This window comes from Ophidiomyces ophidiicola (genome assembly GCF_022830035.1).
Source record: "Ophidiomyces ophidiicola strain CBS 122913 chromosome Unknown scaffold_13, whole genome shotgun sequence".
NCBI lineage: Eukaryota > Fungi > Ascomycota > Eurotiomycetes > Onygenales > Onygenaceae > Ophidiomyces > Ophidiomyces ophidiicola.
In genome coordinates, this window is record NW_026054653.1 from 152,994 (window position 1) to 173,362 (window position 20,369).

Below are 20,369 nucleotides of genomic sequence, written 5' to 3' on the forward strand. Positions count from 1 at the left end.
CTGGTGCGGCACAGCCCACCGTGCGCGGCTGTGGCCATAATGGCTTTCTGCTGCTACAGCGACTTCCGCCGATGACGCAGTTTGGCCTTCCGTGAGAAAATCCGCCGCAGCAGAGCCGATCGCAGGCAACACGCAAACCTGCCTCTGAGCCACCGCCAGCGCTGCTTGTGGTGCCTGGCAGCCTTCAATCGCCGCTATAACTAGCCATCTGTGCTCAGTGCTTGCATTTCCTGTCTTTCATTCCAGGCCCATCATCCAGCGCGCCCTGCATCCTGATGGCCATCTTTCCCAGCTCAGGGCCCAGGCCCGATGCTCGCGCCCTCTCCTCCGTCTCGTCGGCCGAACGCGAACAGATCATAAAGCCCTATCTCCCTGAGCCTCGTATCCATCCGTCGCGAAGCCGCCTCCGCAAGACCAGGCCCAAACCGATCCGCACCTTCGTCAAAAACAAGCTCCATTTCCTGGTCTATTTCCTCATTCACATCTTCTTCAGCATTTATATACGGCTACGACAGAGCTACTATGCAGTGGTTGATAGGGTGCTGGCAATTCGATATTACCATCATCGCACACCAGAGTTGATTCGGAAGGATGTGAGCCACTTAGGACGGCTGCCGCAGCATCTGAGCATAGCATTAGCGCTGAGAAAAGACGAGGAAGCCCTGGAGATACTAATGGATGAGGTGGCTGAGCTGGTAGCTTGGAGCAGCTGTGTCGGTATCCCGACGCTGAGTGTATACGAGAAAACAGGTATATCCGCGAAATGAAGCCGTGCAATTTCACGCAATTTAACTAACCAGTGAATAGGCTCATTAAAATCCTATATCCCAGCGCTGCATCAAATCATCACTGCCAAGTTAGCATCTTACTACGGCCCACATCCTCAACAGCCAACCCTTCACCTTTTTGCTCCTCATCACGCGATCTACACTCCCTCCTCGCCCCCATTGGGTGCAAAGAGCAACCATGATACTATCACAGTTCTCCTGCTGTCTTCTACCGACGGCCGTGAGACCCTTGTCGATCTTACAAAGACACTCGCGGAAATGGCCCAAAATGGCAAAGTTTCTCCCCAGGATGTCAGTATCAAGCTGATAGATGCCGAGCTCTCCGACATGACCACGACACCGACTTCCCCTCAACCAGAAACCTTAGACTCAGAAACGAGTGACACCGATCAAACTGTTGTTGAGAAACCATCGGGTATTCCTGTAATGAAAGCAGAGCCAGACCTGCTACTTGTGTTCGGTCCCTACGTTAAACTAGATGGATATCCACCCTGGCAGATTCGACTAACGGAGATTTTTTGTACCGGAGATAATAGCAGTAGCATCATGGGAGATGGCGAGGCTGTGGAATATCAGAGGTTTTTGCAAGGTCTATGGAAGTTTGCGAAGGCCGAGTTTAGGTTCGGACGGTAAAGGCGTTTGATTTGCCCGCGGTGCTTCTATATATATATACACATGTATTTGTATTTGATTCTTGCTTTTCTGTGTCTGTAACCGTGGTCGCTCCTGGTTAGCATTATCATTAGGGAGAGAGTAACTGATCCCATTTTTTCCAAAGCCTAAATTGTCCAATGAATTTGTTTATTATAAACAAAAACGTCCGGCTCTAAGCTCAAGCCATGCGGGAGGTTCTTGCAGCCGGGGTATACGTTATGCATGTAAGTATAATAGCACGAGGTAAGGTATCCAAAATAAAACTATTAACGCCATACCCAAGACCCCATCTGATAGCGCCGGAACAAAAGAGGAAATAAGGCTCCAGTGGCCCTTCGCATCCAGGGCATCACAGAGAGTGCATTTTGCCAACCTCGCAGTAGCTGAGAACCTATTCACCGTCAAGGAGGCAGCCTCTTTGACCAAGGCCAAGCAGCCCCATCATCCACCCATCCAGGCATCGTCCTGGCAGCCTTCTCTTTCACGCTGCACGCAGTCGACGCACCAAACCACATCCACTCCAGAATCCGTCACTCCTTCCACCGCACACCAAGAGCACATTTTCCGTCCCAGGGACTCATGTTGAAACGAATCCGAATTTGACGTATCCATAACACCTGCACGACAGTCCGGCCCGTCACACTCTCGTAGGCAGATATAGCATGTCCGTTCGCTGCATAATTCACAGTTAGCATACGCGTCCAACTGTGAACGCATGGTTGGCCGACGATAGCAGATATGGCAGGGGGTCAGAATGGGTTTCGAGGGTCGTTCGGGGTGATGCTGCGAGGAGGATGAATGGCGTGCAGGTGTTGATTTTGTAGTAGCCTGGTCAAAGGTCTGGCTATGGGGATCTTGCTCGGAGAAATTTTGGTCTGTCGAGCGTTTCTTTTTATGGGCGAACGGGCGTAAACGAGGGCGGACGTGGAGATTGATATGGGATCCATGGCAGAGCTTGCTGGCCGCTGGAGGGGATATGACAGTCACCACAGATGACGTGTGAGGGCCGGTGGGATATGAAGCTGCGAAGCCATTTTGACGGATATCTGGATTACTGTTGGTCATTTTTTTTATGGTTAGTCCAACGAACACTGGCATATCCTCCCCGGCCTGCTCAAGATAGGAGCCAACGACGGGCTAGGAAGCTCGACTTACAACAGATGTGTTGTATGGCTTTCGTTCTCGGCATCATTGCCCCTTGTACGTTTCTTCGCCATTCCTGCTTCCCCGACGACAGGGTTGTCCTGTAGCTCCGGCGGCGCGCTGCCCGCCATCCCCGGCATTGGTAGCTGATATAGGTATATAAGGGTGTCTAAAGCAATAAAATAAATAAGAGAAAAGCCAGGTCCTGCTGGGCAAACAATAATCTTCACAGCTTAAAGTGTTGCTGAGGGTTGTCGGAGACGGGCAGGATGAGACGTGAGGAACTTGAGGTTGACAGCCTGGGGTGCAAACAAGCCCAGTGCTCGGGGCATGCCTGCTCGTATTGGCACTGGTGCGCAGGTTTCTTAGGTTGCCGCCGCTAACGCCGGCGCGTTGTTAGGCGTGTTTTAGCGGCCAGTGGCTGCCCTGGCTGTCTGGTTTAACTACCAACTAACTAACTAGCTAACAAAGGACCAACACACCGGCGTCCAAAACTCACACATCTAATATCTGCCCTCTCCAGGCTATTTATATGTGTACGGCAGGTAGCACCTTCATGATGTTCTATCATTGTCATATATAGTTATCTAACTGGTCTGCAACTATATTGATTCCCTTCATGAATGCTCTAAGCTTAACCATGGCACAACCAAACCTGGCGGCAATAAAGGATTTATCACCATCCACGAGATAATAGTGACAACATTGATTGAACTTTGACTCAGTATCCTGATTATTCTATTTTTTAAGTTTTTCAGCAAAAGTTCTTCACATTCATCTCTCCAACCCCTGTCGCAGTGGCATGATGACTATTTAAGAATTAGCCATCTCCCTTCCTTTTCATCAATCCACGTATGCGATGCCCTCATAGCAATAAGATATGGTTGTGGAAAAAGAGCAGACCAAATCCCAGCCCTATGCCTACTTCCTGTGGGGGATGGAGTTTTAATACTTTGGCTAATCCGACAGGCTGCTTGGAAAGGGGAAAACGGATCATATATTCATTGGTTACATCGTTATTTCATAAAAAAAAAAGCCAGATACATGATGCTTCACAGCTTTCTCAGTGAGACAAGTTCAGAGTTGGTTAGTACCCAATGCCGTTTATCTTCTCTAGTCTTGCATTGATAGCATTCTCATCATATGGGCCTTCTCCGTAAGGATAGTTCTGTAAGACCTGACGCCTCATCAGCCGACGCGGTGCTCGACTACCGGTTTGAAGCTCAAACTGTGCAATTCCTTGCTCAGCGGCTACCTCAAATCCGTCCACGAGAACCCATGGTGTTTCAGTTTGGCTACGGTACTGAGTAACTTGTTGCAATAGCTTGGTATAGGGAGGATTGAGAGCCAGCTAAAGTGAAGGTCAGTGCAGTTATTCCTAGTAGGCTCATGATGATGCCTTACCTCTAGTACCACTCCTCCCGTAGGACTCTCGAGCCATTGGCCAGGGAGCTCGAGAGGAGCATCGCCACCGATGGTGTTTGCCGGCACACACGATACAATCATGCAAGGCAAAGCGAAGTCGGACGGCCAGGGTTGCGTCGATGGGCCCAAGACACGCACAGCATTCCCGGACTCAGGTAACGACGACGACGACGCCGACGCTGATGAAGCCCTTGCCAACGAGCTGAAGTGCCTCGCCACGATTTCGGCATGTTCAATAGTTCTATTGTACACAAAAATATTACGACAACCCAACTTCAGCATAGCGTAAATGGCGGCCCGCGCCATTCCGCCCGCGCCAATAACAAGGCCCGTGGATTTCAGCGGTGAAATTGCATTTCGAGGCGAGAGACCTCTTCGCAAACAAACGAAGATGCTGACCCAGTCAGTGTTGTCGCCGTACAGCCCACCAATTCTACCAGCGCGACTGCGTCGATTAGCTTGCTCTTTTAAGGGGTAAATATATCCAGTGGAATCGACGCGCAGTGGCAGCACTGCATTTACAGCACCAATAGTCTCTGCGTGTCGACTCTTGGCCGTGAGATGCTCAAAGATTTGCACCCTGTACGGCAGGACGATGCTTGCGCCTCCAAAATTTGGGTTAGCGGTAAGGCGATCCAGATCAGCTAGTGATGTTGTGCCAGGAGCATTGTACGTGTGAGCCATGCCGTACGATTGAAATGCAGCATTGTACATGGCTGGATAGAGATTATAGGTGCCATTCTCACCGATCACATAGAATTGTAGTGGGTCTGGAACATAGCTTCGGAAAAGTGCCTCAACGGCATGTTGCTGCGTGATGAGAGGATCATAACCCTCGGGATCATGTTTCCTCTTTATTGCGGAGTGTGTTACGCAAGTCAGCACTTGATTGAAGATCTGTGATGTTCGTCCTAGGATACCAACGTTGTAGGCGATCAACGGTGGGTGATTCCCGGGAAGATTTCGAACTTTTACCCGGAACGCACAAACGGCTTCGTTGTCGAGCCGGTCCTTTGCAACCTGGAGAAGACGAACGAGATCACAGCCGAGATGTTCAGCTTTCTGGTAGAGCCTCAAACATTCGTCTTCCTGCCAAGCAGGCCCATTGACGGTCTCCAAAAAGAAATGGCCTATAATTTTGGTACGTCTTTTGCACTGAAAGAGCGTGGCAGTGGCTGGATGATCAGCGATTGCGTCCCAACTCAAGTCAATGGACATATATTCGACACCTAGCCTCAAGCCGTGGGTCAGGGACTCGAAATAAATATCTTGGACCTCTGAAGGAGAAAGGCTTAGTTTCTCGAGAGCGCGGATATCAGTGGAAAAAATAATAGGGAGAGCGTTAACTCTCCGTAGTATGGACACATATTTGCTCATGGTGGAGAGCGCATCAGGAGGCCAGACATCAACGCAGAGTTCTAGAGCATCACCCCCAGCTTCCAACTCCGAGAACTCGACCAGGCCATCGAGTAGATCAGACAGCCGCACCTGTACAGAGTGCGTGTGTAGCCTCGATTCAATCTGGTCTTCAAGAATCGCAAAGGGCGAATCAAACCCCGACAAGGGTATGCCTACACCGGTGACTACACGAACAAAATTGGTAAATTCGTCCCGGACATTTTTCAGCTTGAACGCATAAGTGTCACTTTTTCGGTCGACGGCGTCGTTCTGGCCATGGTAGTCACTCGAGTGATCCTCAAGGTTGTAGAACTCGAAATTCGAGCAGCTCCGGTGAGACAGGTCAGTGCTGCGCAGCAGCTGCATTGAATTGTCCGGCAGGTTCAACAGCGTCTGGATCTGCTCCATATCCCGCAGCACATGCACCACCGGATTGGCCAGCGCGTACTGCTGGAGATACTCCTGAGTGGACTGTGTAAGGCTCCCCAGCCCGCATTCAATCACGCAATTTATCTGGTGGTTGTCCAGCATCTGCCTCAACACCTCCACCTCCATTCGATGGAACTCCTGGCGACCCGCGGCCTGCAGGAATTCCTGTCGGGAACACCCGACTGTCTCTTTGAAATAGTAGTCCTCCGTGATAAACCGCCAGTTCAGCGCCGTTGCCGCGATGAAGCCGAGGGATCGTTTGCCGCAGCCCCGAATTCCAACCAGGACCAGAGATGCATTGGGCCTAAAGCTTCTGCTACCTTGATGTCCGGTTGGGGAGGTGGGGGAGAAGTCATGCCCGTCGCTGTCGGTTCCGGCGCTCTGGGAATCGCCTAGGGACGGTGGTGTTGCGATTCCAGAGGGGACGGCCATGGTGGAGGAGGGAGGGCGTCAGGCAGGATGGGAGAGCGAAAAACACCACACAGCCACCCTGGTGGTGCCGGGCGTGTCCTGGCTGAACGGCTCGCCTCAAGGTGCCCGTTCCCATCCCTCTTCATACAGAAAAATACATGATATGCCGGCCAGCTGGCAGCGCTAACGCATCGGGAAGCTAATCGGCGGTTTACATAATCGAGACAAGCGAGAAACCGCCGACAACCCCGAAGCAGTGACCCTGAACAACGACAGGAAGAAGTGAGGGTGGCCAGGGGCTGAATCTGGCTATTATGTGTGATGGTCACGCAAGCTCTGCAGTACGGCTTTGGCGGCGAGGCTGCTCCATGCCGACTGAGAAGGCCAGGGGGCGGTCCGGAATACCGGCCTGGTCTTTTCAAGATAACAACTCCTGAGTTATCATACGACTGCCTCAAAGAATGGAATGGGCAGCAAAAAAAGGTGCAGATGCACTGCAGTGCTCTACTCTCTGAGCCTAGTCTTCAGGTAAGTCAATGTGCCCTAGGGAGACAGCAACGGATTCATTAGGACTTGAGACCCAAACCAAGGGTCCGGTGCGAATACGCCGATATCCAGACTTCATATCCTCTCCCCTAGCAAGGCCTCGAAGGCCAGCTTCCCCAGCAGTTCCGTTGGAAAGCCCGTCCGAGCCAGTCCTTCCTCGCATACCACCTTACGTACCACAAGATATGGCCTGGGATAGCCCCGTGTGTGAACTGGGAAAAAGACGAGAAATGGTTTGAGCAGCATATACGGAGTCCTGGTGTACGTATCAAGGCCAAAAAAAAAAAAAAAAAAAAAAAAAAAAAAAAAACTCCGTGAAGGTACAGTCTGGTGTGCGAGTGTTCCAGACACCGAAAGCATGGCTGGTGGCCACTCGGAGAGATTCTATTTGCGCGCAGCAGAATCCAGTCGTCATCAGTTGTGAGACACATTCCTAGTAGGAGTGGGCAGCCGGGGCCAGGAAGATGCAGAGTGCTACAGACACCTCTTCCTGTTCGCGAGGGCCGCGGGCGGGCTCTGGGGCCGGCCGGTGGATATTCTTAGGCATGCTGCGGCACACAACAAGTCGAGGCCAAGCACGACGAGAATCGTTGACGACGACAATGGTGACAGCGGGCCCGACTGTCTGGGTCAAGGGTCAGTTGCTTTTGGCTGGTCCGAACCGAAACCGCAGATGATCAAATGGGCCCGGTGTTTGAAAGGACGGGCGTTTGTGTATACATATAGTGTACACACCTATACATGCGTCGGCCTGGCGCTCAGCCCTGCGAGGTGCGGGCACAACGGGGCCCAATCGCACTGGAAGGTGTCCGAGATCAACACGGGCCAAGACGATACGCACTCCTCAAAGGTAGTTACGTGATGAGGACACGGACCCTCTGCCTATGAATCTTGATCTGGCTGTCGCGGAAGAGGCGAGCCGCAGCAGCATAGCCGACTGCAGGCAGAAGTCGGCAGGCTCTGCTTGAAGTGGTCGCCTGCATCGCTACGCGCGCGCCCATCCGGAGCACAGCGTCTGGCTGGCCGCGGTCGCTTGACTGACCGCTGTTTGTGTCCAGGGTCGGCTATCGCGCCCACTGCGACAACAGCAGCACAACAGTCGATAGCCCGATGTCTCTGTTGGTTTCGCAGTCCCGAGCCCGCGGTTCATTCGGCAGCCTGCAGAGGTTAGTCTGGCGGCATGATGGGCGGCGGGCGGTCCACGTTACCTTGACGGCAAGATCTGACTCTCCCAAACCCAATAGCAGTCAGTTTCTGAGTCGGCGGTGCCTTGCGCGGATACATGATGTGCTGGGGATTAGGAACACGGATCTATGGCCATGTCGGTGACTGGTCGACGCCTGCACAGGCATACCGGAACCGCCTGACCTGCAACATTGAAGGGCCGCTGTGCCTCGAGAATCTCAGGACAGGAGATTATGGAGATGGAAAGCGCCATTGCTGCACAAGACCGCCATCTGTAGTTAGCTGGGTTTTGAACCCGATCCTGGCCTGCTGGGCCTTTTGGCCGAATTTCCCCCATATTTTGTCTCAACTCCCCCCCGTTTGGCCCCAAAAGCGGAGACGAGAAACTTACGAGGGTCTCGTACACGCTGACGACGTTTTGCCGCAGGCTGCTCTTGTCTGCAGAACGGGCTTCCAGTCCTGGGTTGCCTCCCTAGCAAGTTCTCACCTTGCCCTAGACAGGTGGATTAGCGGCCTTCGAACCGATGGTAGCTTTATGCTTCTAGTTCTTGGTTTTGGTAATTGCCAATATTGATGATGTACCCCCTGTCATTCCATCTGTCAAGCGTCTCGCAGGATTTACTTACTCTTCAATTTAAATATCAAGGCCATTGAACCTTCGATACCGTCAATCAACCTTGGGAAACTCATATAGTCGCAATGGATGGCCTCCACGACCAAATAGGCAGGCGACGGAAGCGTGTTTCCAGGGCGTGTGATCGGTGCCGAAGCAAAAAAGATCGCTGTGATGGAACCCGACCGACATGTCTTGCGTGCCAGGCAGCTGGTTCCGTTTGCTCCTATGACCCATCCGCCAAAAAACGAGGGCTTCCTGAGGGTTATGTTCGTGGGCTGGAAAAGCTGTGGGCGTTGTCACTTTCCAACCTTGACGGTCTGGAAGAGAGGGTGTTGGAGTTGCTGGCAGCCAGTGATGACCCCGGTTCTGCTAAAAGGAGAAAACTTATTCCCCTTTGGCTAAACGAGTCCGTGTCCGAAAAACTTCACGACTCTTGGAAAACCTGCGAGCTATACCGAGAGCTTGAGAAATTACTAGCTGCTGGTGATATGGAAAGCGTGTTCCCAAGGGACGACAATGAAAATCAAGCCCGATCGAACGGTCCCACCGAGTCTTTCTCCGTCTCCCACGATCCCTTTGAATACCGCATCACTCGAGGCTGCTCCCGTCAGTCAGAAGCAGGGCTATCGGCCTCTACGAGATCGAAGAAGATTAAATTAACACCTCCCCCCGGTCCCCCCCGCAGTTCCGGTCACCTACAACTCCCCGTCCAAACACCACCCCTACTCGATCTCTACTTCTCGCATACGCACAGCTGGTTCCCGATTATCGCAAAGCATACGGTCTTAAGAACTTCTTGCCTATACTCTACCGACCCCCCCGCTCTCACCAGGAAGTCTCCGGGCTCGGGTGACCATGCTGCTCTTTGGGCCATTCTGAGCTACACCACGGCACAATTGAAACCTCTCCCAAACGCACCGCCGCTGGGTTTCACTGACCCGCTTTCATCTGCTAAGAAATACTACGCCATTGCTAGGAGCCTTATCCCAAACGAAAAGGAAGGTTTTGAAACCGGGCACATTCAGGCGCTACTTCTTTTGACACTCGTGAATATTGGGTTGGGAGACTGGGCCGCTGCGTGGCTTCTGAGCAGCCAGGCTACAACCTTAGTGCTTCACCTAGGGATTGGAATACAAGACAGCAACAGGCAGACGTGTCAAGATGGCAAGCAAGGCAATGCGGTTTTCCTAGGTTGTTTTCTTGTCGATACCATGTTAGCCGCACGCCTTGGACGATGTCCACAAATGCGCCCAGAAGACCTTACCCCAGTCGGCTTACTCGAAGAAGATGGGTTGGAGGAATGGAATCCTTGGATGGAACTCTTGCCTACCACCGGTGCAGTCCACGGCCAACACTTACCTGGACGTGGCCCACTTCTTACGCGCAGCTGTTTCAACAGGCTGATCGAACTTGCAACCTTCTTGAACCGGGCAGTACGACACGAATCCGCCTATGTGGACGCCCAGTGGATTCATCGGACTCTCCTTAAGGATATACAAGCTTGGGAGCACAAGCTGCCTGTCTCATGCCACCTGACCACGCTTTGCAATAATGCAAGCTCAGAGGGTGTTTTAGCTCTCCTTCCACACCAGATCTATCTTTCCCTGACTCATATCGCCGCCCTCAGTTTCTTCACTACCCGATTTTCAACGCAAGGCCAAGGCCCTCTTTTGCCGACGACACGGTTATTACAGTTGACGCCGAGCCTACTAGCTGCGCATGGAGCAACCTTTAGCCAGTTCACCTTCCCTCCCCTTTTCGAGTGCTCTCTACACATCATTGCTGACCGCATTCGGCATGGCGGGGCCGCAGGGGAACTGAATGCGTCTCAAATCCTTTCCTGGTCCGATTCGACCGCACATGAGATACTAAACGTCAGAGGGATTTGGCCAGTGACCGCAGCTCTTGCCCAGGAAATTGGGAGCAAGGGTTCGAGCAGCCAAGCTCCCCCTTCTTTACACGGTGACTACTCTCAGAAGGCTCTAAGTACCAGGATGGATGACGGCGGACCACCTGAAAATTACCAGCGAGCGGTGGACAACAACATGGAGCGGATACCGCGCATTGTATTGTCACCGCAATACTGCGCGCCTCGACATGCATGCCGTGTCGGCTTGCCTGTGTTTACCCTAGGCCCCGAAATGGAGCGAAGTAGCGACATTGGCACAAACGCTACTGATCCCACCCCCCTCCCGCGGCAAATCGGCATGCATCGAGCGCATGCACATTCCGTCAACGTGCTCAGCCCTTATACCTCCCAGCTTCCGACGGCCGACAATGCAGATCCTCCAACTGTCTCTGATCAATTCTCATCACATTTGCAGCCAGCAACCCCTGCCTCGACGCCGCCCAGCACGGCTCCGAAGCCGTCTCGGACCCATGCGGCGGTAGCAGGAGCAGCATCAGCAGTGGCGGCGAAACAGCACTGCCCCGGCAACGACCTCGACTCGATCTTCGACAATTTCGCGCACCTGGACACGAATGAATGGGCGACGAGTCGGGAGCAGAGCCTGAAGGATTTTGGATTTGCGGACGAGCTGGCGTTCCAGGCATTCTGCCGTGATCCGGACCGCGTTGCTGGGACACAAAATAATAATAATAATGCTGTGTTTCGCCCGTCTGGCACCGCAGACGTGTGGCCGCCGTCAGGTTTCTATCCGGACACGACGCGGGAGGACGGGCGTGATTGGCAGACTCGGAGCTCACGGACCTAACAGCTAATACGACGGCTAATCCCCACTGCAAATCACATTTGGCCGAAAAAAAAACTCCACTTGCGTTTATTATGACCTCTTGATGATATGACCCTGTATGCCATTTTTCTCTTCTGTAACGTCAATACTACCCCGTACAAATAGACACGTATCAGCCTTACGACCAAGTTTAGACACATGACGGGCTCCACCGCGCAGTCTCCAAGCGACTTGCCGGCCTGTCTTGGCCGTCCCGTTTTGGATATCCCTTCTCTTCTAGCCTGAAAGCGTAGAACTTGTAAAATGGGTTGGAGGATTGCCCAAAACATGCCCCGATCCTTCAACCACAGGGCTGCGAACATGACGGACACACGGACATCCAGCGCCGTGGTCTGCGGTCCCTCCCCGCTGCTGCTCCTCCTCCTCCTCCTCTTCCTCCTCTTGCGTCGCGTCCTTCCACTGTCCTCTATGCTGGAGCTGTGTAAAACTCGCAGTGCGCTCACCACCCGCGTTGCACACACAGGCGGATGCAAAAAAAAAAAAAAAAGAGGCCGCCGCCGCCTTGCCCAATGCGGGTTAGCGGCGAGCGTCACTCCGGCGCGCGTTGTCGGCACTTGCCCTCCTCGCCAAGGCTGACGTAAGCGGCGACAGGACACGCGAGATTCGCCCAAACTGGCTCTTGATAGAGAAGAAAGAGAACGACCTGTCGTCGTTGTCAAAGTGCGCGCGCCGAGCTCAGCGGCCAAATCCCACCACACACACACACACACACATACGCACACCGCAGCTTTTCTCGCCACTACTACTGCTTATCGTCTCGCGCTCCTATCTGCTGTGCTGTCATTCTTCCCCCCCCTCCCCTCCCCCCGGGCGCCAGCTAATCCCCGCACCGGTGCTAGATTGATTGGTGGTCTTCGCAGAGCAGGTAAGTTGGCGCAATGGCCCCATGTCCTGCTTCCTTCTTCTTGTTATTATTTTATTTTATTTCTGGCTTTGGTCGGTGCATTCACAAATAATACTGTCTTGCACAGCCCTTTCTTTGCACTGTCGCATTTTGAGGATGGGTTCCTTTTTTTTTTAATTTTTTGTTCAGGCAGGATGGACATTCCTGTCTTTTTTAATGCTACTGCGTGATACCACGCTGGATGCATTGCCACCTTGTATTGGGACGCTCTTTCAGACCGTTTCAGCGCCAGACCCCTCCCCCCCCTCCTCCCTCTCTTCTTACCCTCTCTTCATCTTCCTTCTCCGTCGCCGCCAGACTACCTCCCACCTACCTTTACTGAGATGGGGGTCAAATGCCTCCCTAGTTGTATTGTGTACAGTGGAAAGATCATTAACTCGACATGTAGGCATAGCATAGGGAACTTACCGTCGTTTCTATCACTTTACGCGCTTTACGGCCCTGTCTATTGCGGACCACCAACATATAAAACACACACGTGGTGTGACTGGAGCTGCTGAGGTTGTGAAAGCTTTCAAACAAAGCTTCACGTCTTAGCTTAGAAATGGATGTCAAAGAAATAGAAGTGAAGTCTAAGGCCCTGATTAAGGCTACAAGCTCTTCGGAGCCTCCTTCTACCATAATATCTATTCTTAAAGACCTCCAAAATGGAATTAAACCTACCGAGGATCTTCTGCGCGCCACCAAGATTGGGATCACTGTAAACCGGCTGAAGACTCATAGGAATCCAGAAGTTGCCCGGCTCGCAGGTGACGTGGTGTACAAGTGGCGGCAGGAAGTGAACAAGCAGAAAACGGGCGGATCTCCTGCTGGTAGCCAACGGTCCAGCGATTCCCCAAGACAGACGCCCAACGGAAGTGCTACACCGGGCTCTGGGGCGGACAAGGCCGACAAGATGTCCAAATGCCTTGTGGCGCCCGACAAGAGGAGCTGGAAGGCCGACCAGGTTAACACGGCGCAGACCCAAAACAAGACGCGTGACAGCTGCATCGGGCTGCTGTATGACGGGCTGTGCCTGCACTCGACGGTGTCGCCGCGTACGGTGCTCCAGAAATCCATCGAGGTGGAGGCGGCGGCGTTCAGCGCGTTTGGGCCGGAGAGCCAGGAGCAGTACCGCACGAAGATCCGCAGCCTGTACCAGAACCTGAAGAACAAGTCCAACCCGGGGCTGAGGGTGCGGGTGCTGGCGAACGAGACGACGGCGGCGGCGTTTGTGCGGCTGACGCACGACGAGCTCAAGTCGGACGAGCGGCGGGCGGAGGACCGCAAGATCCAGAAGGAGAACATGGACAAGGCGATGGTGGCCAAGGCGGAGCGCAGCATCAGCGCCAGCCTGCAGTGCGGCAAGTGCGGCCAGCGCAAGGTCACGTACACGGAGGCGCAGACGCGCAGCGCCGACGAGCCCATGACGCTGTTCTGCACCTGTCTGGCGTGCGGCAAGTCTTGGCGGCAGTGACGGCCTGGGCCGTCGAGGGCCGGCCAGCCAGCCAGCCAGCCAGCCAGCCAGCGTTGGGAGCAGAGGAGAGAGGGGAAGAGGAAGCTGAAGGGGCCAAGGGGAGGGGGCAGAGCGCGCGCGCCCCGGGGCGAAAAAGGGAGCGAGGCGAGGCGAGGAGGGGGCGTTAGTGACGGTCTGGTTTGACTCCGCAGCTTGTTTTCTTTTTTATTCTTTGGTCGATTTCTTCGCTTTTTTCTTTCTTTCTTTCTTTCTTTCTCTCTCTCGCCAGCTAGCTCGGCTCCGAGGGCCAGGATTGTCTCGGCCTTTTCTTCTTGCTTGCTACGGGGGGCGTCCTGATGCGCGCGACCCTCCCGCCCCCCCTTTTTTTCCGATTTGTCGTGCAGCTCCTATTCTTTTTTCCGATCGCGGCCAAGGGGAAGGGGGGCCCGTTGCTGCCCTGGCGTGCCCGGCGGCGGCTTGCAGGGAAAGGGCATTCATTCTACCTATACTAATAATGTCTCTTCCTTTTTTACCAGATTCCTACACGGAGGATTCAGCTTCGTCTTCGTTTTCTACTCCGTACTGCTATTTTTTTCTTATTAATGTGTTTCGAAGATCGCCCATGTCTCAGATCGGCGTGCTAGTGAGCTAATTCGACGTGGTCCGCCCGCCTTCGTATGGCATATAGACCAGATGTACTCCGTGTGTATGTATGCGCCGTACCGTTTTGACCATACAGCGGCCGTACACTTTCATTGCGTCACCGCCCGTTTCTTCGTTTTTCCCCAGATGCGGATCGGGATCGGCGGCGGCGGGCACGTAGTTAGTAGTAGTGGTAGTAGTTAGTAGTTAGTTAGGCACGGCAGCGTTTGCGTCCACTCGAGGAGGCAACTGTACCCGTCGCAGGGCTGGGCTGGGCGGGCGGGTTCGGACTAGCTAGGTACTTTTAACCGTATTATTCTGGCGAAACACTCCACCAACTGTTCCCGGCAAGGCTGGCTGACACATGGGTTCTTTGTCTATATTATTATCTTCGACCACGCCTTCGTTCGTGCTGGCGACGCGCGTGTCGGCCTGACTAGTTCATTCCTACTACTCGTCCTCTCTCGGCCGCCGGACAAACTCTCTGCGCGCGGCGTGATGTTTCGGGGTGCTTCCGCCCAGCCCAGCCCTCAAGTCCGGATCTCCGATACCTACCTACCTCCCCAGCTAGCCACGATGCTACGGCATGCAAATAATAACAACAACAACAACAACATCTATCTGCAAATCAACAATCCCGCTCACTATGCGCCCGTTTCAGGGACAATGACCCGGCACTCCTTATGTGACTGACTCCTTGCTTGGCTTCTTTTTGCCCGGCCACCCATCAATCACCACACCACCACCACCATGCCACGTTGCGCATCTATGTGTGCATGTCTGGCGGGGTGGGGAGGCGAGGGGCCGGGGGACCCTGTTGGCTGGCGGCGCGCGCATGGGCTGTCTTTGGGTAAATGATTATTCTAACAATAATAATTAATCAATGCAGCCTGGGGGCCGGTCCGCCAGCCAGCGTGGGTGGGTGCATCGCAGCATATCACCGTGGGGTTTCTGGAATAACAATAAAAACATGGCACTCGGGCGCTGCATTGTCATCATCATCATCATCATCATTATTATTATTATTTCTTTATAAAGCCCCCCCCCCCCTCCCCTTCCAATATTTGCTGCAGCCCTGCGGGTGGAACCCCAAGCCCGCTGGCAACGCCTTTGCCATGCGTTGTTCGTCTCACCGCCCAGCAGCCGCGGCCTGCTTGAATGCCTTGGACAGTTCAAAAAAGCCGACTTCTCCTGGTTCGCCACACCAGGCGTTTCTTGGAGCAGGTTAGCCAGCCCTATCGGCGACCGCCGCGGCCGAGTCCCCGGTTTTTTTGTTTTTTTTTTTTTGTTTGGCCCTGGCGACGAGAAAGCCAAAATTGACCGACTCGCTTCGTTTTTTTTTTTTTTGGTGCATGGCATGCCTTCTGGTTTGGCATGCAGCGGTAGATCCAGCAGTGGACTTACATAACTAGTTACCTACATCTACAGCGCGTCTTTATTTTTTCTTTTTTTCGAAGAAAAGAAAACAATGAAATACGGCTTCTTACCTACCATGGAGCACGACACATGTCCAGAAAGGCCATCTGGCGTGGAGGTTGACCGATCCCGCGGCCCGCGGTTGGCGAGCGGACAGCTAGTTAACTAGGGCTGGGTAGGGCCCGGCAGGGCTGTCCCAGACTGCCGGTCGTGTCGTCCGATGGAGCCATGTGATTGCACGGGCACGATAAAAAAAAATAATGAAGGGAGAAAAAAAAAAAAGGGGGGGGGGAGGGAGAGTGAGGGGGGGGGGAAACAAATCCTTCCAGAAATTCCTAACAAACAAACAAGCAAATGTCGAGAAGAGAAAAAAAAAAAAAAAAGAAAGAGTTCTCTGAGACTTCTGTTCCCTCAGAGCGCGCGCTCGCTCACGAACCTGCCTGGGAAACAGGGAAGATGCCTGTCTGATGCTTTCTGGAATGTTCGTGCCCACGCGTGCAGGTGAGCGAAACAAACGTGTTCCGCTGCAGGGCTCAAGGAAGATCTGCGAGGGATTCGGGAAGGGAAAAGGAAATGGAAATAAGAATAATAATAGTAGGACCAGGCGTGAAGCTCCAGGGTTGTGCTGCTGCGAGACACTCCGTCCCTTCTAGATGTTGCGGTGTGCTGGATAGCTAATAATAGGAAGAAATCCTCTGGGAGAAGGAGTGGAAGAACCATTGCCCATTATTGGGAGAGGAAAGAGGGGAGGTCCGAAGGCCTCGTCGCGCAGTGTAGAGGACCTTTTTGTGACTGTTTGATGCTTTTCTTTCTTTTTTAGGTTTGAGGGAGAAGAGCGTGTTTTGGAATCTTGGGACGATGATGTTCTGCCGTGTTTCGATTCTTATCCTCCTTCTTCGCCCTGCGCTTTTTTTATTTGTTCCTGTTGGGGTTGTTTTTGGCTTGGCCGCAAGGATTTGCAGAAGGGCACAGAAGATGAGCAGCTCTTGTTCCGGGCCTTGGAAGTCTTCTTTGCAGGCATTGGCTCGTCAGGACACACACGGCCAGCGCAGGCGGATTGGCGGGGGTTATTTCCGGCGAGACCTCGCCGCCGCCGGCAAAACATTTACAGAAGAGGAAGAAGAGGAGGAAAGAAGCGAGCGTCAGCGGCGAGGACGCGGATTTGCGCGCGATGGAAGGCCGCGAGCTCCGGAGGGAGCAGCGTTTCCACGGGGCGGCGGGCAGATCACTGGGGGGGAAGACGAGATATTGGCGGTGATCGCCAGCTAACGCGCCAATATGCGCCAGATGCATGCACCGGGGAGAGAGATGGACAGACCCTTTTTTTTTTACAAGGAGGCGTGGATGCGATGGGAATGGGATGGGGCGGGCATGGCGCAAATCTCAACTAGTACTATTATTTGGATCAGCCAGTTCCGCAGTTATGCTTATTGAGCGGATCAGAAAAGAAAAGAGAGAAACAAAATAAAGGTTCGCCAGCAGCGATCGGATCGCCAACCTGCCCGCCCCGATACGAGTCTGGGGGAGGCGAATGTGACGGGTCTGGCGGCTGTGCCTGCTCTCCTCTCTTCTTCTTTTCTCTCTCTCTCTTTACTCCTCTGCTTGGGCCGGTCCGAGCACGGGCGGTCGAGACGTCACATCGCCCTTTTTCACGGGCGTGGGCGACTAATAATGAGAAGAAGGCGGCGCCACATCGCAGGGCCGAGCGACGGCCGCCCGAACGACTACTAACTACTGGCTCCTGTCAGCCTCTCTCTCCCCTGGGCTGCAGACCCGGGCCAGGCCCAGGGCCAGGACCAACAGGGGCCCGGTGGTCAGTCGTGGCTCCGTACGCGCGCGCGAAGAAAAGCCGTGAGAGCGGGAAGAGCAACGCGGAGGGATTCGCGCCGCACCCTGGACCCCTGCGGCGGAGCTGAGCTGGAGACTGGACTGGATCTTGGGGCGGGTTTGTTGGGATGGCAGGTCTGGTCAGGCAACGGGGGCGGGGAAGAGGTGACGGACGGGTTTGGCGCGGCCGTCCGTTGCTGCGGGTGCAGATACGGGGTGACTACAGAGCAGACAGACAAAGAGAAAGACAGGCTGGCTGGCCGAGTGGCTGCTGGGCTGGTTACTGAGCTGCTCTCGCATAGGACAAAGAGCGGGTGTGCGGAGGACGACGACGACGACAACGACGAGCGAGTTAGTTAGCTGACTGGCTGGGTAGCTAGCTAACTAACTAACTAACTAACTAACTACTACGACTACTAATTATACTGCGACTCCTGATGCCGGCACGTCGCGTGGCCGCATGCGGCGCCTGGCGGGAGGATTGGCGCTGCTCCTGCGGGCGTGACATATATGAGAGGCGCCGGGCCCTGGCAGAGCGAGCGATGCTGCAGGCTGGCCGGATCTGCGCTGCTGTTTCATTCTCTTCATTATTCTCTGTTGACTACTCCGTCTCACGATGCTCGACGACCCCGCCGACTTCTACGCGCTGCCGCCCGCCCTGCGCCGCAAGGTACGTCCATTGTGTATCTAGCTGTGTACGCTGCCTGTGCTGACCCGCCCCAGCTCTTCTCCAACGTCGAGCGCTGCCGCCTCGAGCAGCGCCACGCCGACGCGCGCCCGTGGACCGGCTGCTCGTCGTCCAGCGCCAGCCCAGAGCGTACGTTAACTGCTACTTCGTCATGACTTCTCGTTGCTTTCCCTGACTCCCCCCAGCGAAGCACCGCTTCCGCCGCCGCCGCCCGGCCCTGCTCGCCGCGCCCGCCGACTGCGCCTGGTTCCGCTCGCTGCCGCCCAAGGTGCAGCAGCAGCACTTCAGCCGCGAGGAGCGCGCCCGCTTCGCCCTCGTGCCGCCGTCCGGCATCCTCGACGCTGCCGACGAGGCCCTGCTGCTGTGCTCGCGCCGCCGTCGCCGCGGCCACGGCCGCTCGGCCTCCGTCTCCGTGCTCTCGTCATCCTCATCTTCATCTTCCTCTGCCCTCTCGCTCGCCTCCACCGCCCAGGCCGACTCCGCCGTCGCCATGGACGACGCCGCGACCGACGGCTTCCGCTGGCTTGACGACGACGACGACGACGACGACGACATTGATATCAACAACAACACCCAAACCCACAACCACAACCACAACCTCTCGCTCGACCTGCGCCTTGACTACCACGCCAGTCTCGCTCCAACCGCGTCCACCACGCCCGCTTCCGCCTCGTCTCTCCGCCGCACCTTCTCGCTCTCCTCGCGCTCCCGCCGTCGCGCGTCCATCTCCAGCCCGCCCACGGCCCTGTCGTCGTCGGCGTCGTCCGCCGCACCCGCCATGCCGGCCAAAACCCACCGCCGCGCCCTCTCGCGCCCGCTGCCGCCGCCGCCCCTGCACCTTGCCGCGTCGTCCATCGACCATCCCGCCCAGTACTACCAGGACCCCGAGGCCCGTCTCAAGCTGCGCGTCTACCTGGCGTCGCCGCAGAAGTTCGACGAGGCCGTCGAGTTTGGCTTCCCGGCGCTGCACCTGCGCGACAGCTTCGACGCCCGCCTGTCTCTCGACTCCGACTGGAACTTCCAGCCTGATGACGACGATGATAGTCTGAATAATCATACCGGAGACGAGAGGAGCATGCACAAGCAGATGCAGCCGCAGGCCTGCCTCCCGTCCGAGAGCAACCCGTGCCTCAGCGCCCTGGACGTCAGCGCAGGAACCCGCCCGTGCACGCCCAAAAAATCGCCCATGCGCCCGCGCCTCGTCAGCAACGGCCCCTCGCAGAGCGCCATCGGCTCCCGCGAGATGACCCTCAAGATGACCCTGACCCGGCCCGACCTGCGCACCGCCGCCGAGCCGTCGCTGCCCGCCTCGCCGGCGCTTCCGCTGACGCCCGTCTCCGTCTCGGCTGCTGGGGCGACAACGACGACGACGACGACGACGACGACTGGCTCGTCGTGTCGCGACTCCGAGCACCGCCTCGACGACGATCCGCTGCGGCTCGCCGACCTGCCCGCCGCCGACGAGGATCTGCATATCTGGGACTCGCCCGACGACGACCGCGGCGTGGTGAAGAAGCTCCTGCGCCGGTTCAAGCGGCGGAACTGAAGATAGACTAATAAGTTATTTATTTATTTTTTTATTTTACAGAAAAAGAAGTACATATATACATATTCTTTTTTTAAGGGACATAACTATATCTTAAACTTCTTTTGTTAATTTTGACAAGACATACTTTCTCCCCAAACCTTTTTTTCTATATATATTCTTGCACATACACTATTTATTTGCTGGGGTGATTTACTTGGGACCTTTTTTTCTTCTCCCTTATCCAGGCATCATCTTCAGCGAACAATCTCTTGTTCTTGTTTTTTATGTTTTTATTATTTTAATTTTGTTCATTTGGTATTGTGGAGTATGGATGTGCATCCTGCGTTCTGCTGAGATCAGCTTTGTTTCATATATTCTTCTTGTTTTTATTCTCGCAGTGATTTTTAGTAGCAGGCTGGCCTCCAAACGGGGATTTTTTCTTAATTTTCTCCACTATGACTGCGTAATGGGCCATAATTATTATTATCCAGGGGATTGATCTTATTGTAATGCGGATCACCAAGGAAATTATGCATTTATTCAGAGCGCACCACGCGTCCTCTGCGCTCCTTTTAGTTGAC

At 54.5% G+C, this 20,369-nt stretch overlaps 6 protein-coding genes across 6 annotated transcripts; 4 read left to right on the plus strand and 2 right to left on the minus strand.

The window, feature by feature from the left end:
* Positions 1–275: 275 nt before the first annotated feature.
* On the plus strand, positions 276–1,421 carry LOZ57_003682 (uncharacterized protein; the record flags this gene model as incomplete). Its single annotated transcript, XM_049252730.1, has 2 exons — positions 276–750; positions 808–1,421. The coding sequence occupies 2 exons, from the start codon at positions 276–278 to the stop codon at positions 1,419–1,421; spliced, it is 1,089 nt and encodes a 362-aa protein (XP_049108229.1).
* Positions 1,422–1,883: 462 nt separating this feature from the next.
* Positions 1,884–2,507, minus strand: LOZ57_003683 (uncharacterized protein; the record flags this gene model as incomplete). The annotated part of the gene is made up of 1 exon (XM_049252731.1): positions 1,884–2,507. The coding sequence occupies one exon, from the start codon at positions 2,505–2,507 to the stop codon at positions 1,884–1,886; it is 624 nt and encodes a 207-aa protein (XP_049108230.1).
* A 1,165-nt stretch (positions 2,508–3,672) lies between these two features.
* On the minus strand, positions 3,673–6,269 carry LOZ57_003684 (uncharacterized protein; the record flags this gene model as incomplete). Its single annotated transcript, XM_049252732.1, has 2 exons — positions 3,673–3,936; positions 3,990–6,269. 2 exons carry the CDS (start codon positions 6,267–6,269, stop codon positions 3,673–3,675), a joined length of 2,544 nt encoding a protein of 847 aa, XP_049108231.1.
* A 2,409-nt stretch (positions 6,270–8,678) lies between these two features.
* LOZ57_003685 (uncharacterized protein) lies at positions 8,679–11,309 on the plus strand (the record flags this gene model as incomplete). Its single annotated transcript, XM_049252733.1, has 1 exon — positions 8,679–11,309. One exon carries the CDS (start codon positions 8,679–8,681, stop codon positions 11,307–11,309), a length of 2,631 nt encoding a protein of 876 aa, XP_049108232.1.
* A 1,487-nt stretch (positions 11,310–12,796) lies between these two features.
* Positions 12,797–13,708, plus strand: tfs1 (transcription elongation factor TFIIS; the record flags this gene model as incomplete). The annotated part of the gene is made up of 1 exon (XM_049252734.1): positions 12,797–13,708. One exon carries the CDS (start codon positions 12,797–12,799, stop codon positions 13,706–13,708), a length of 912 nt encoding a protein of 303 aa, XP_049108233.1.
* Positions 13,709–18,188: 4,480 nt separating this feature from the next.
* On the plus strand, positions 18,189–19,806 carry LOZ57_003687 (uncharacterized protein; the record flags this gene model as incomplete). Its single annotated transcript, XM_049252735.1, has 3 exons — positions 18,189–18,242; positions 18,296–18,389; positions 18,446–19,806. The coding sequence occupies 3 exons, from the start codon at positions 18,189–18,191 to the stop codon at positions 19,804–19,806; spliced, it is 1,509 nt and encodes a 502-aa protein (XP_049108234.1).
* Positions 19,807–20,369: the final 563 nt, after the last annotated feature.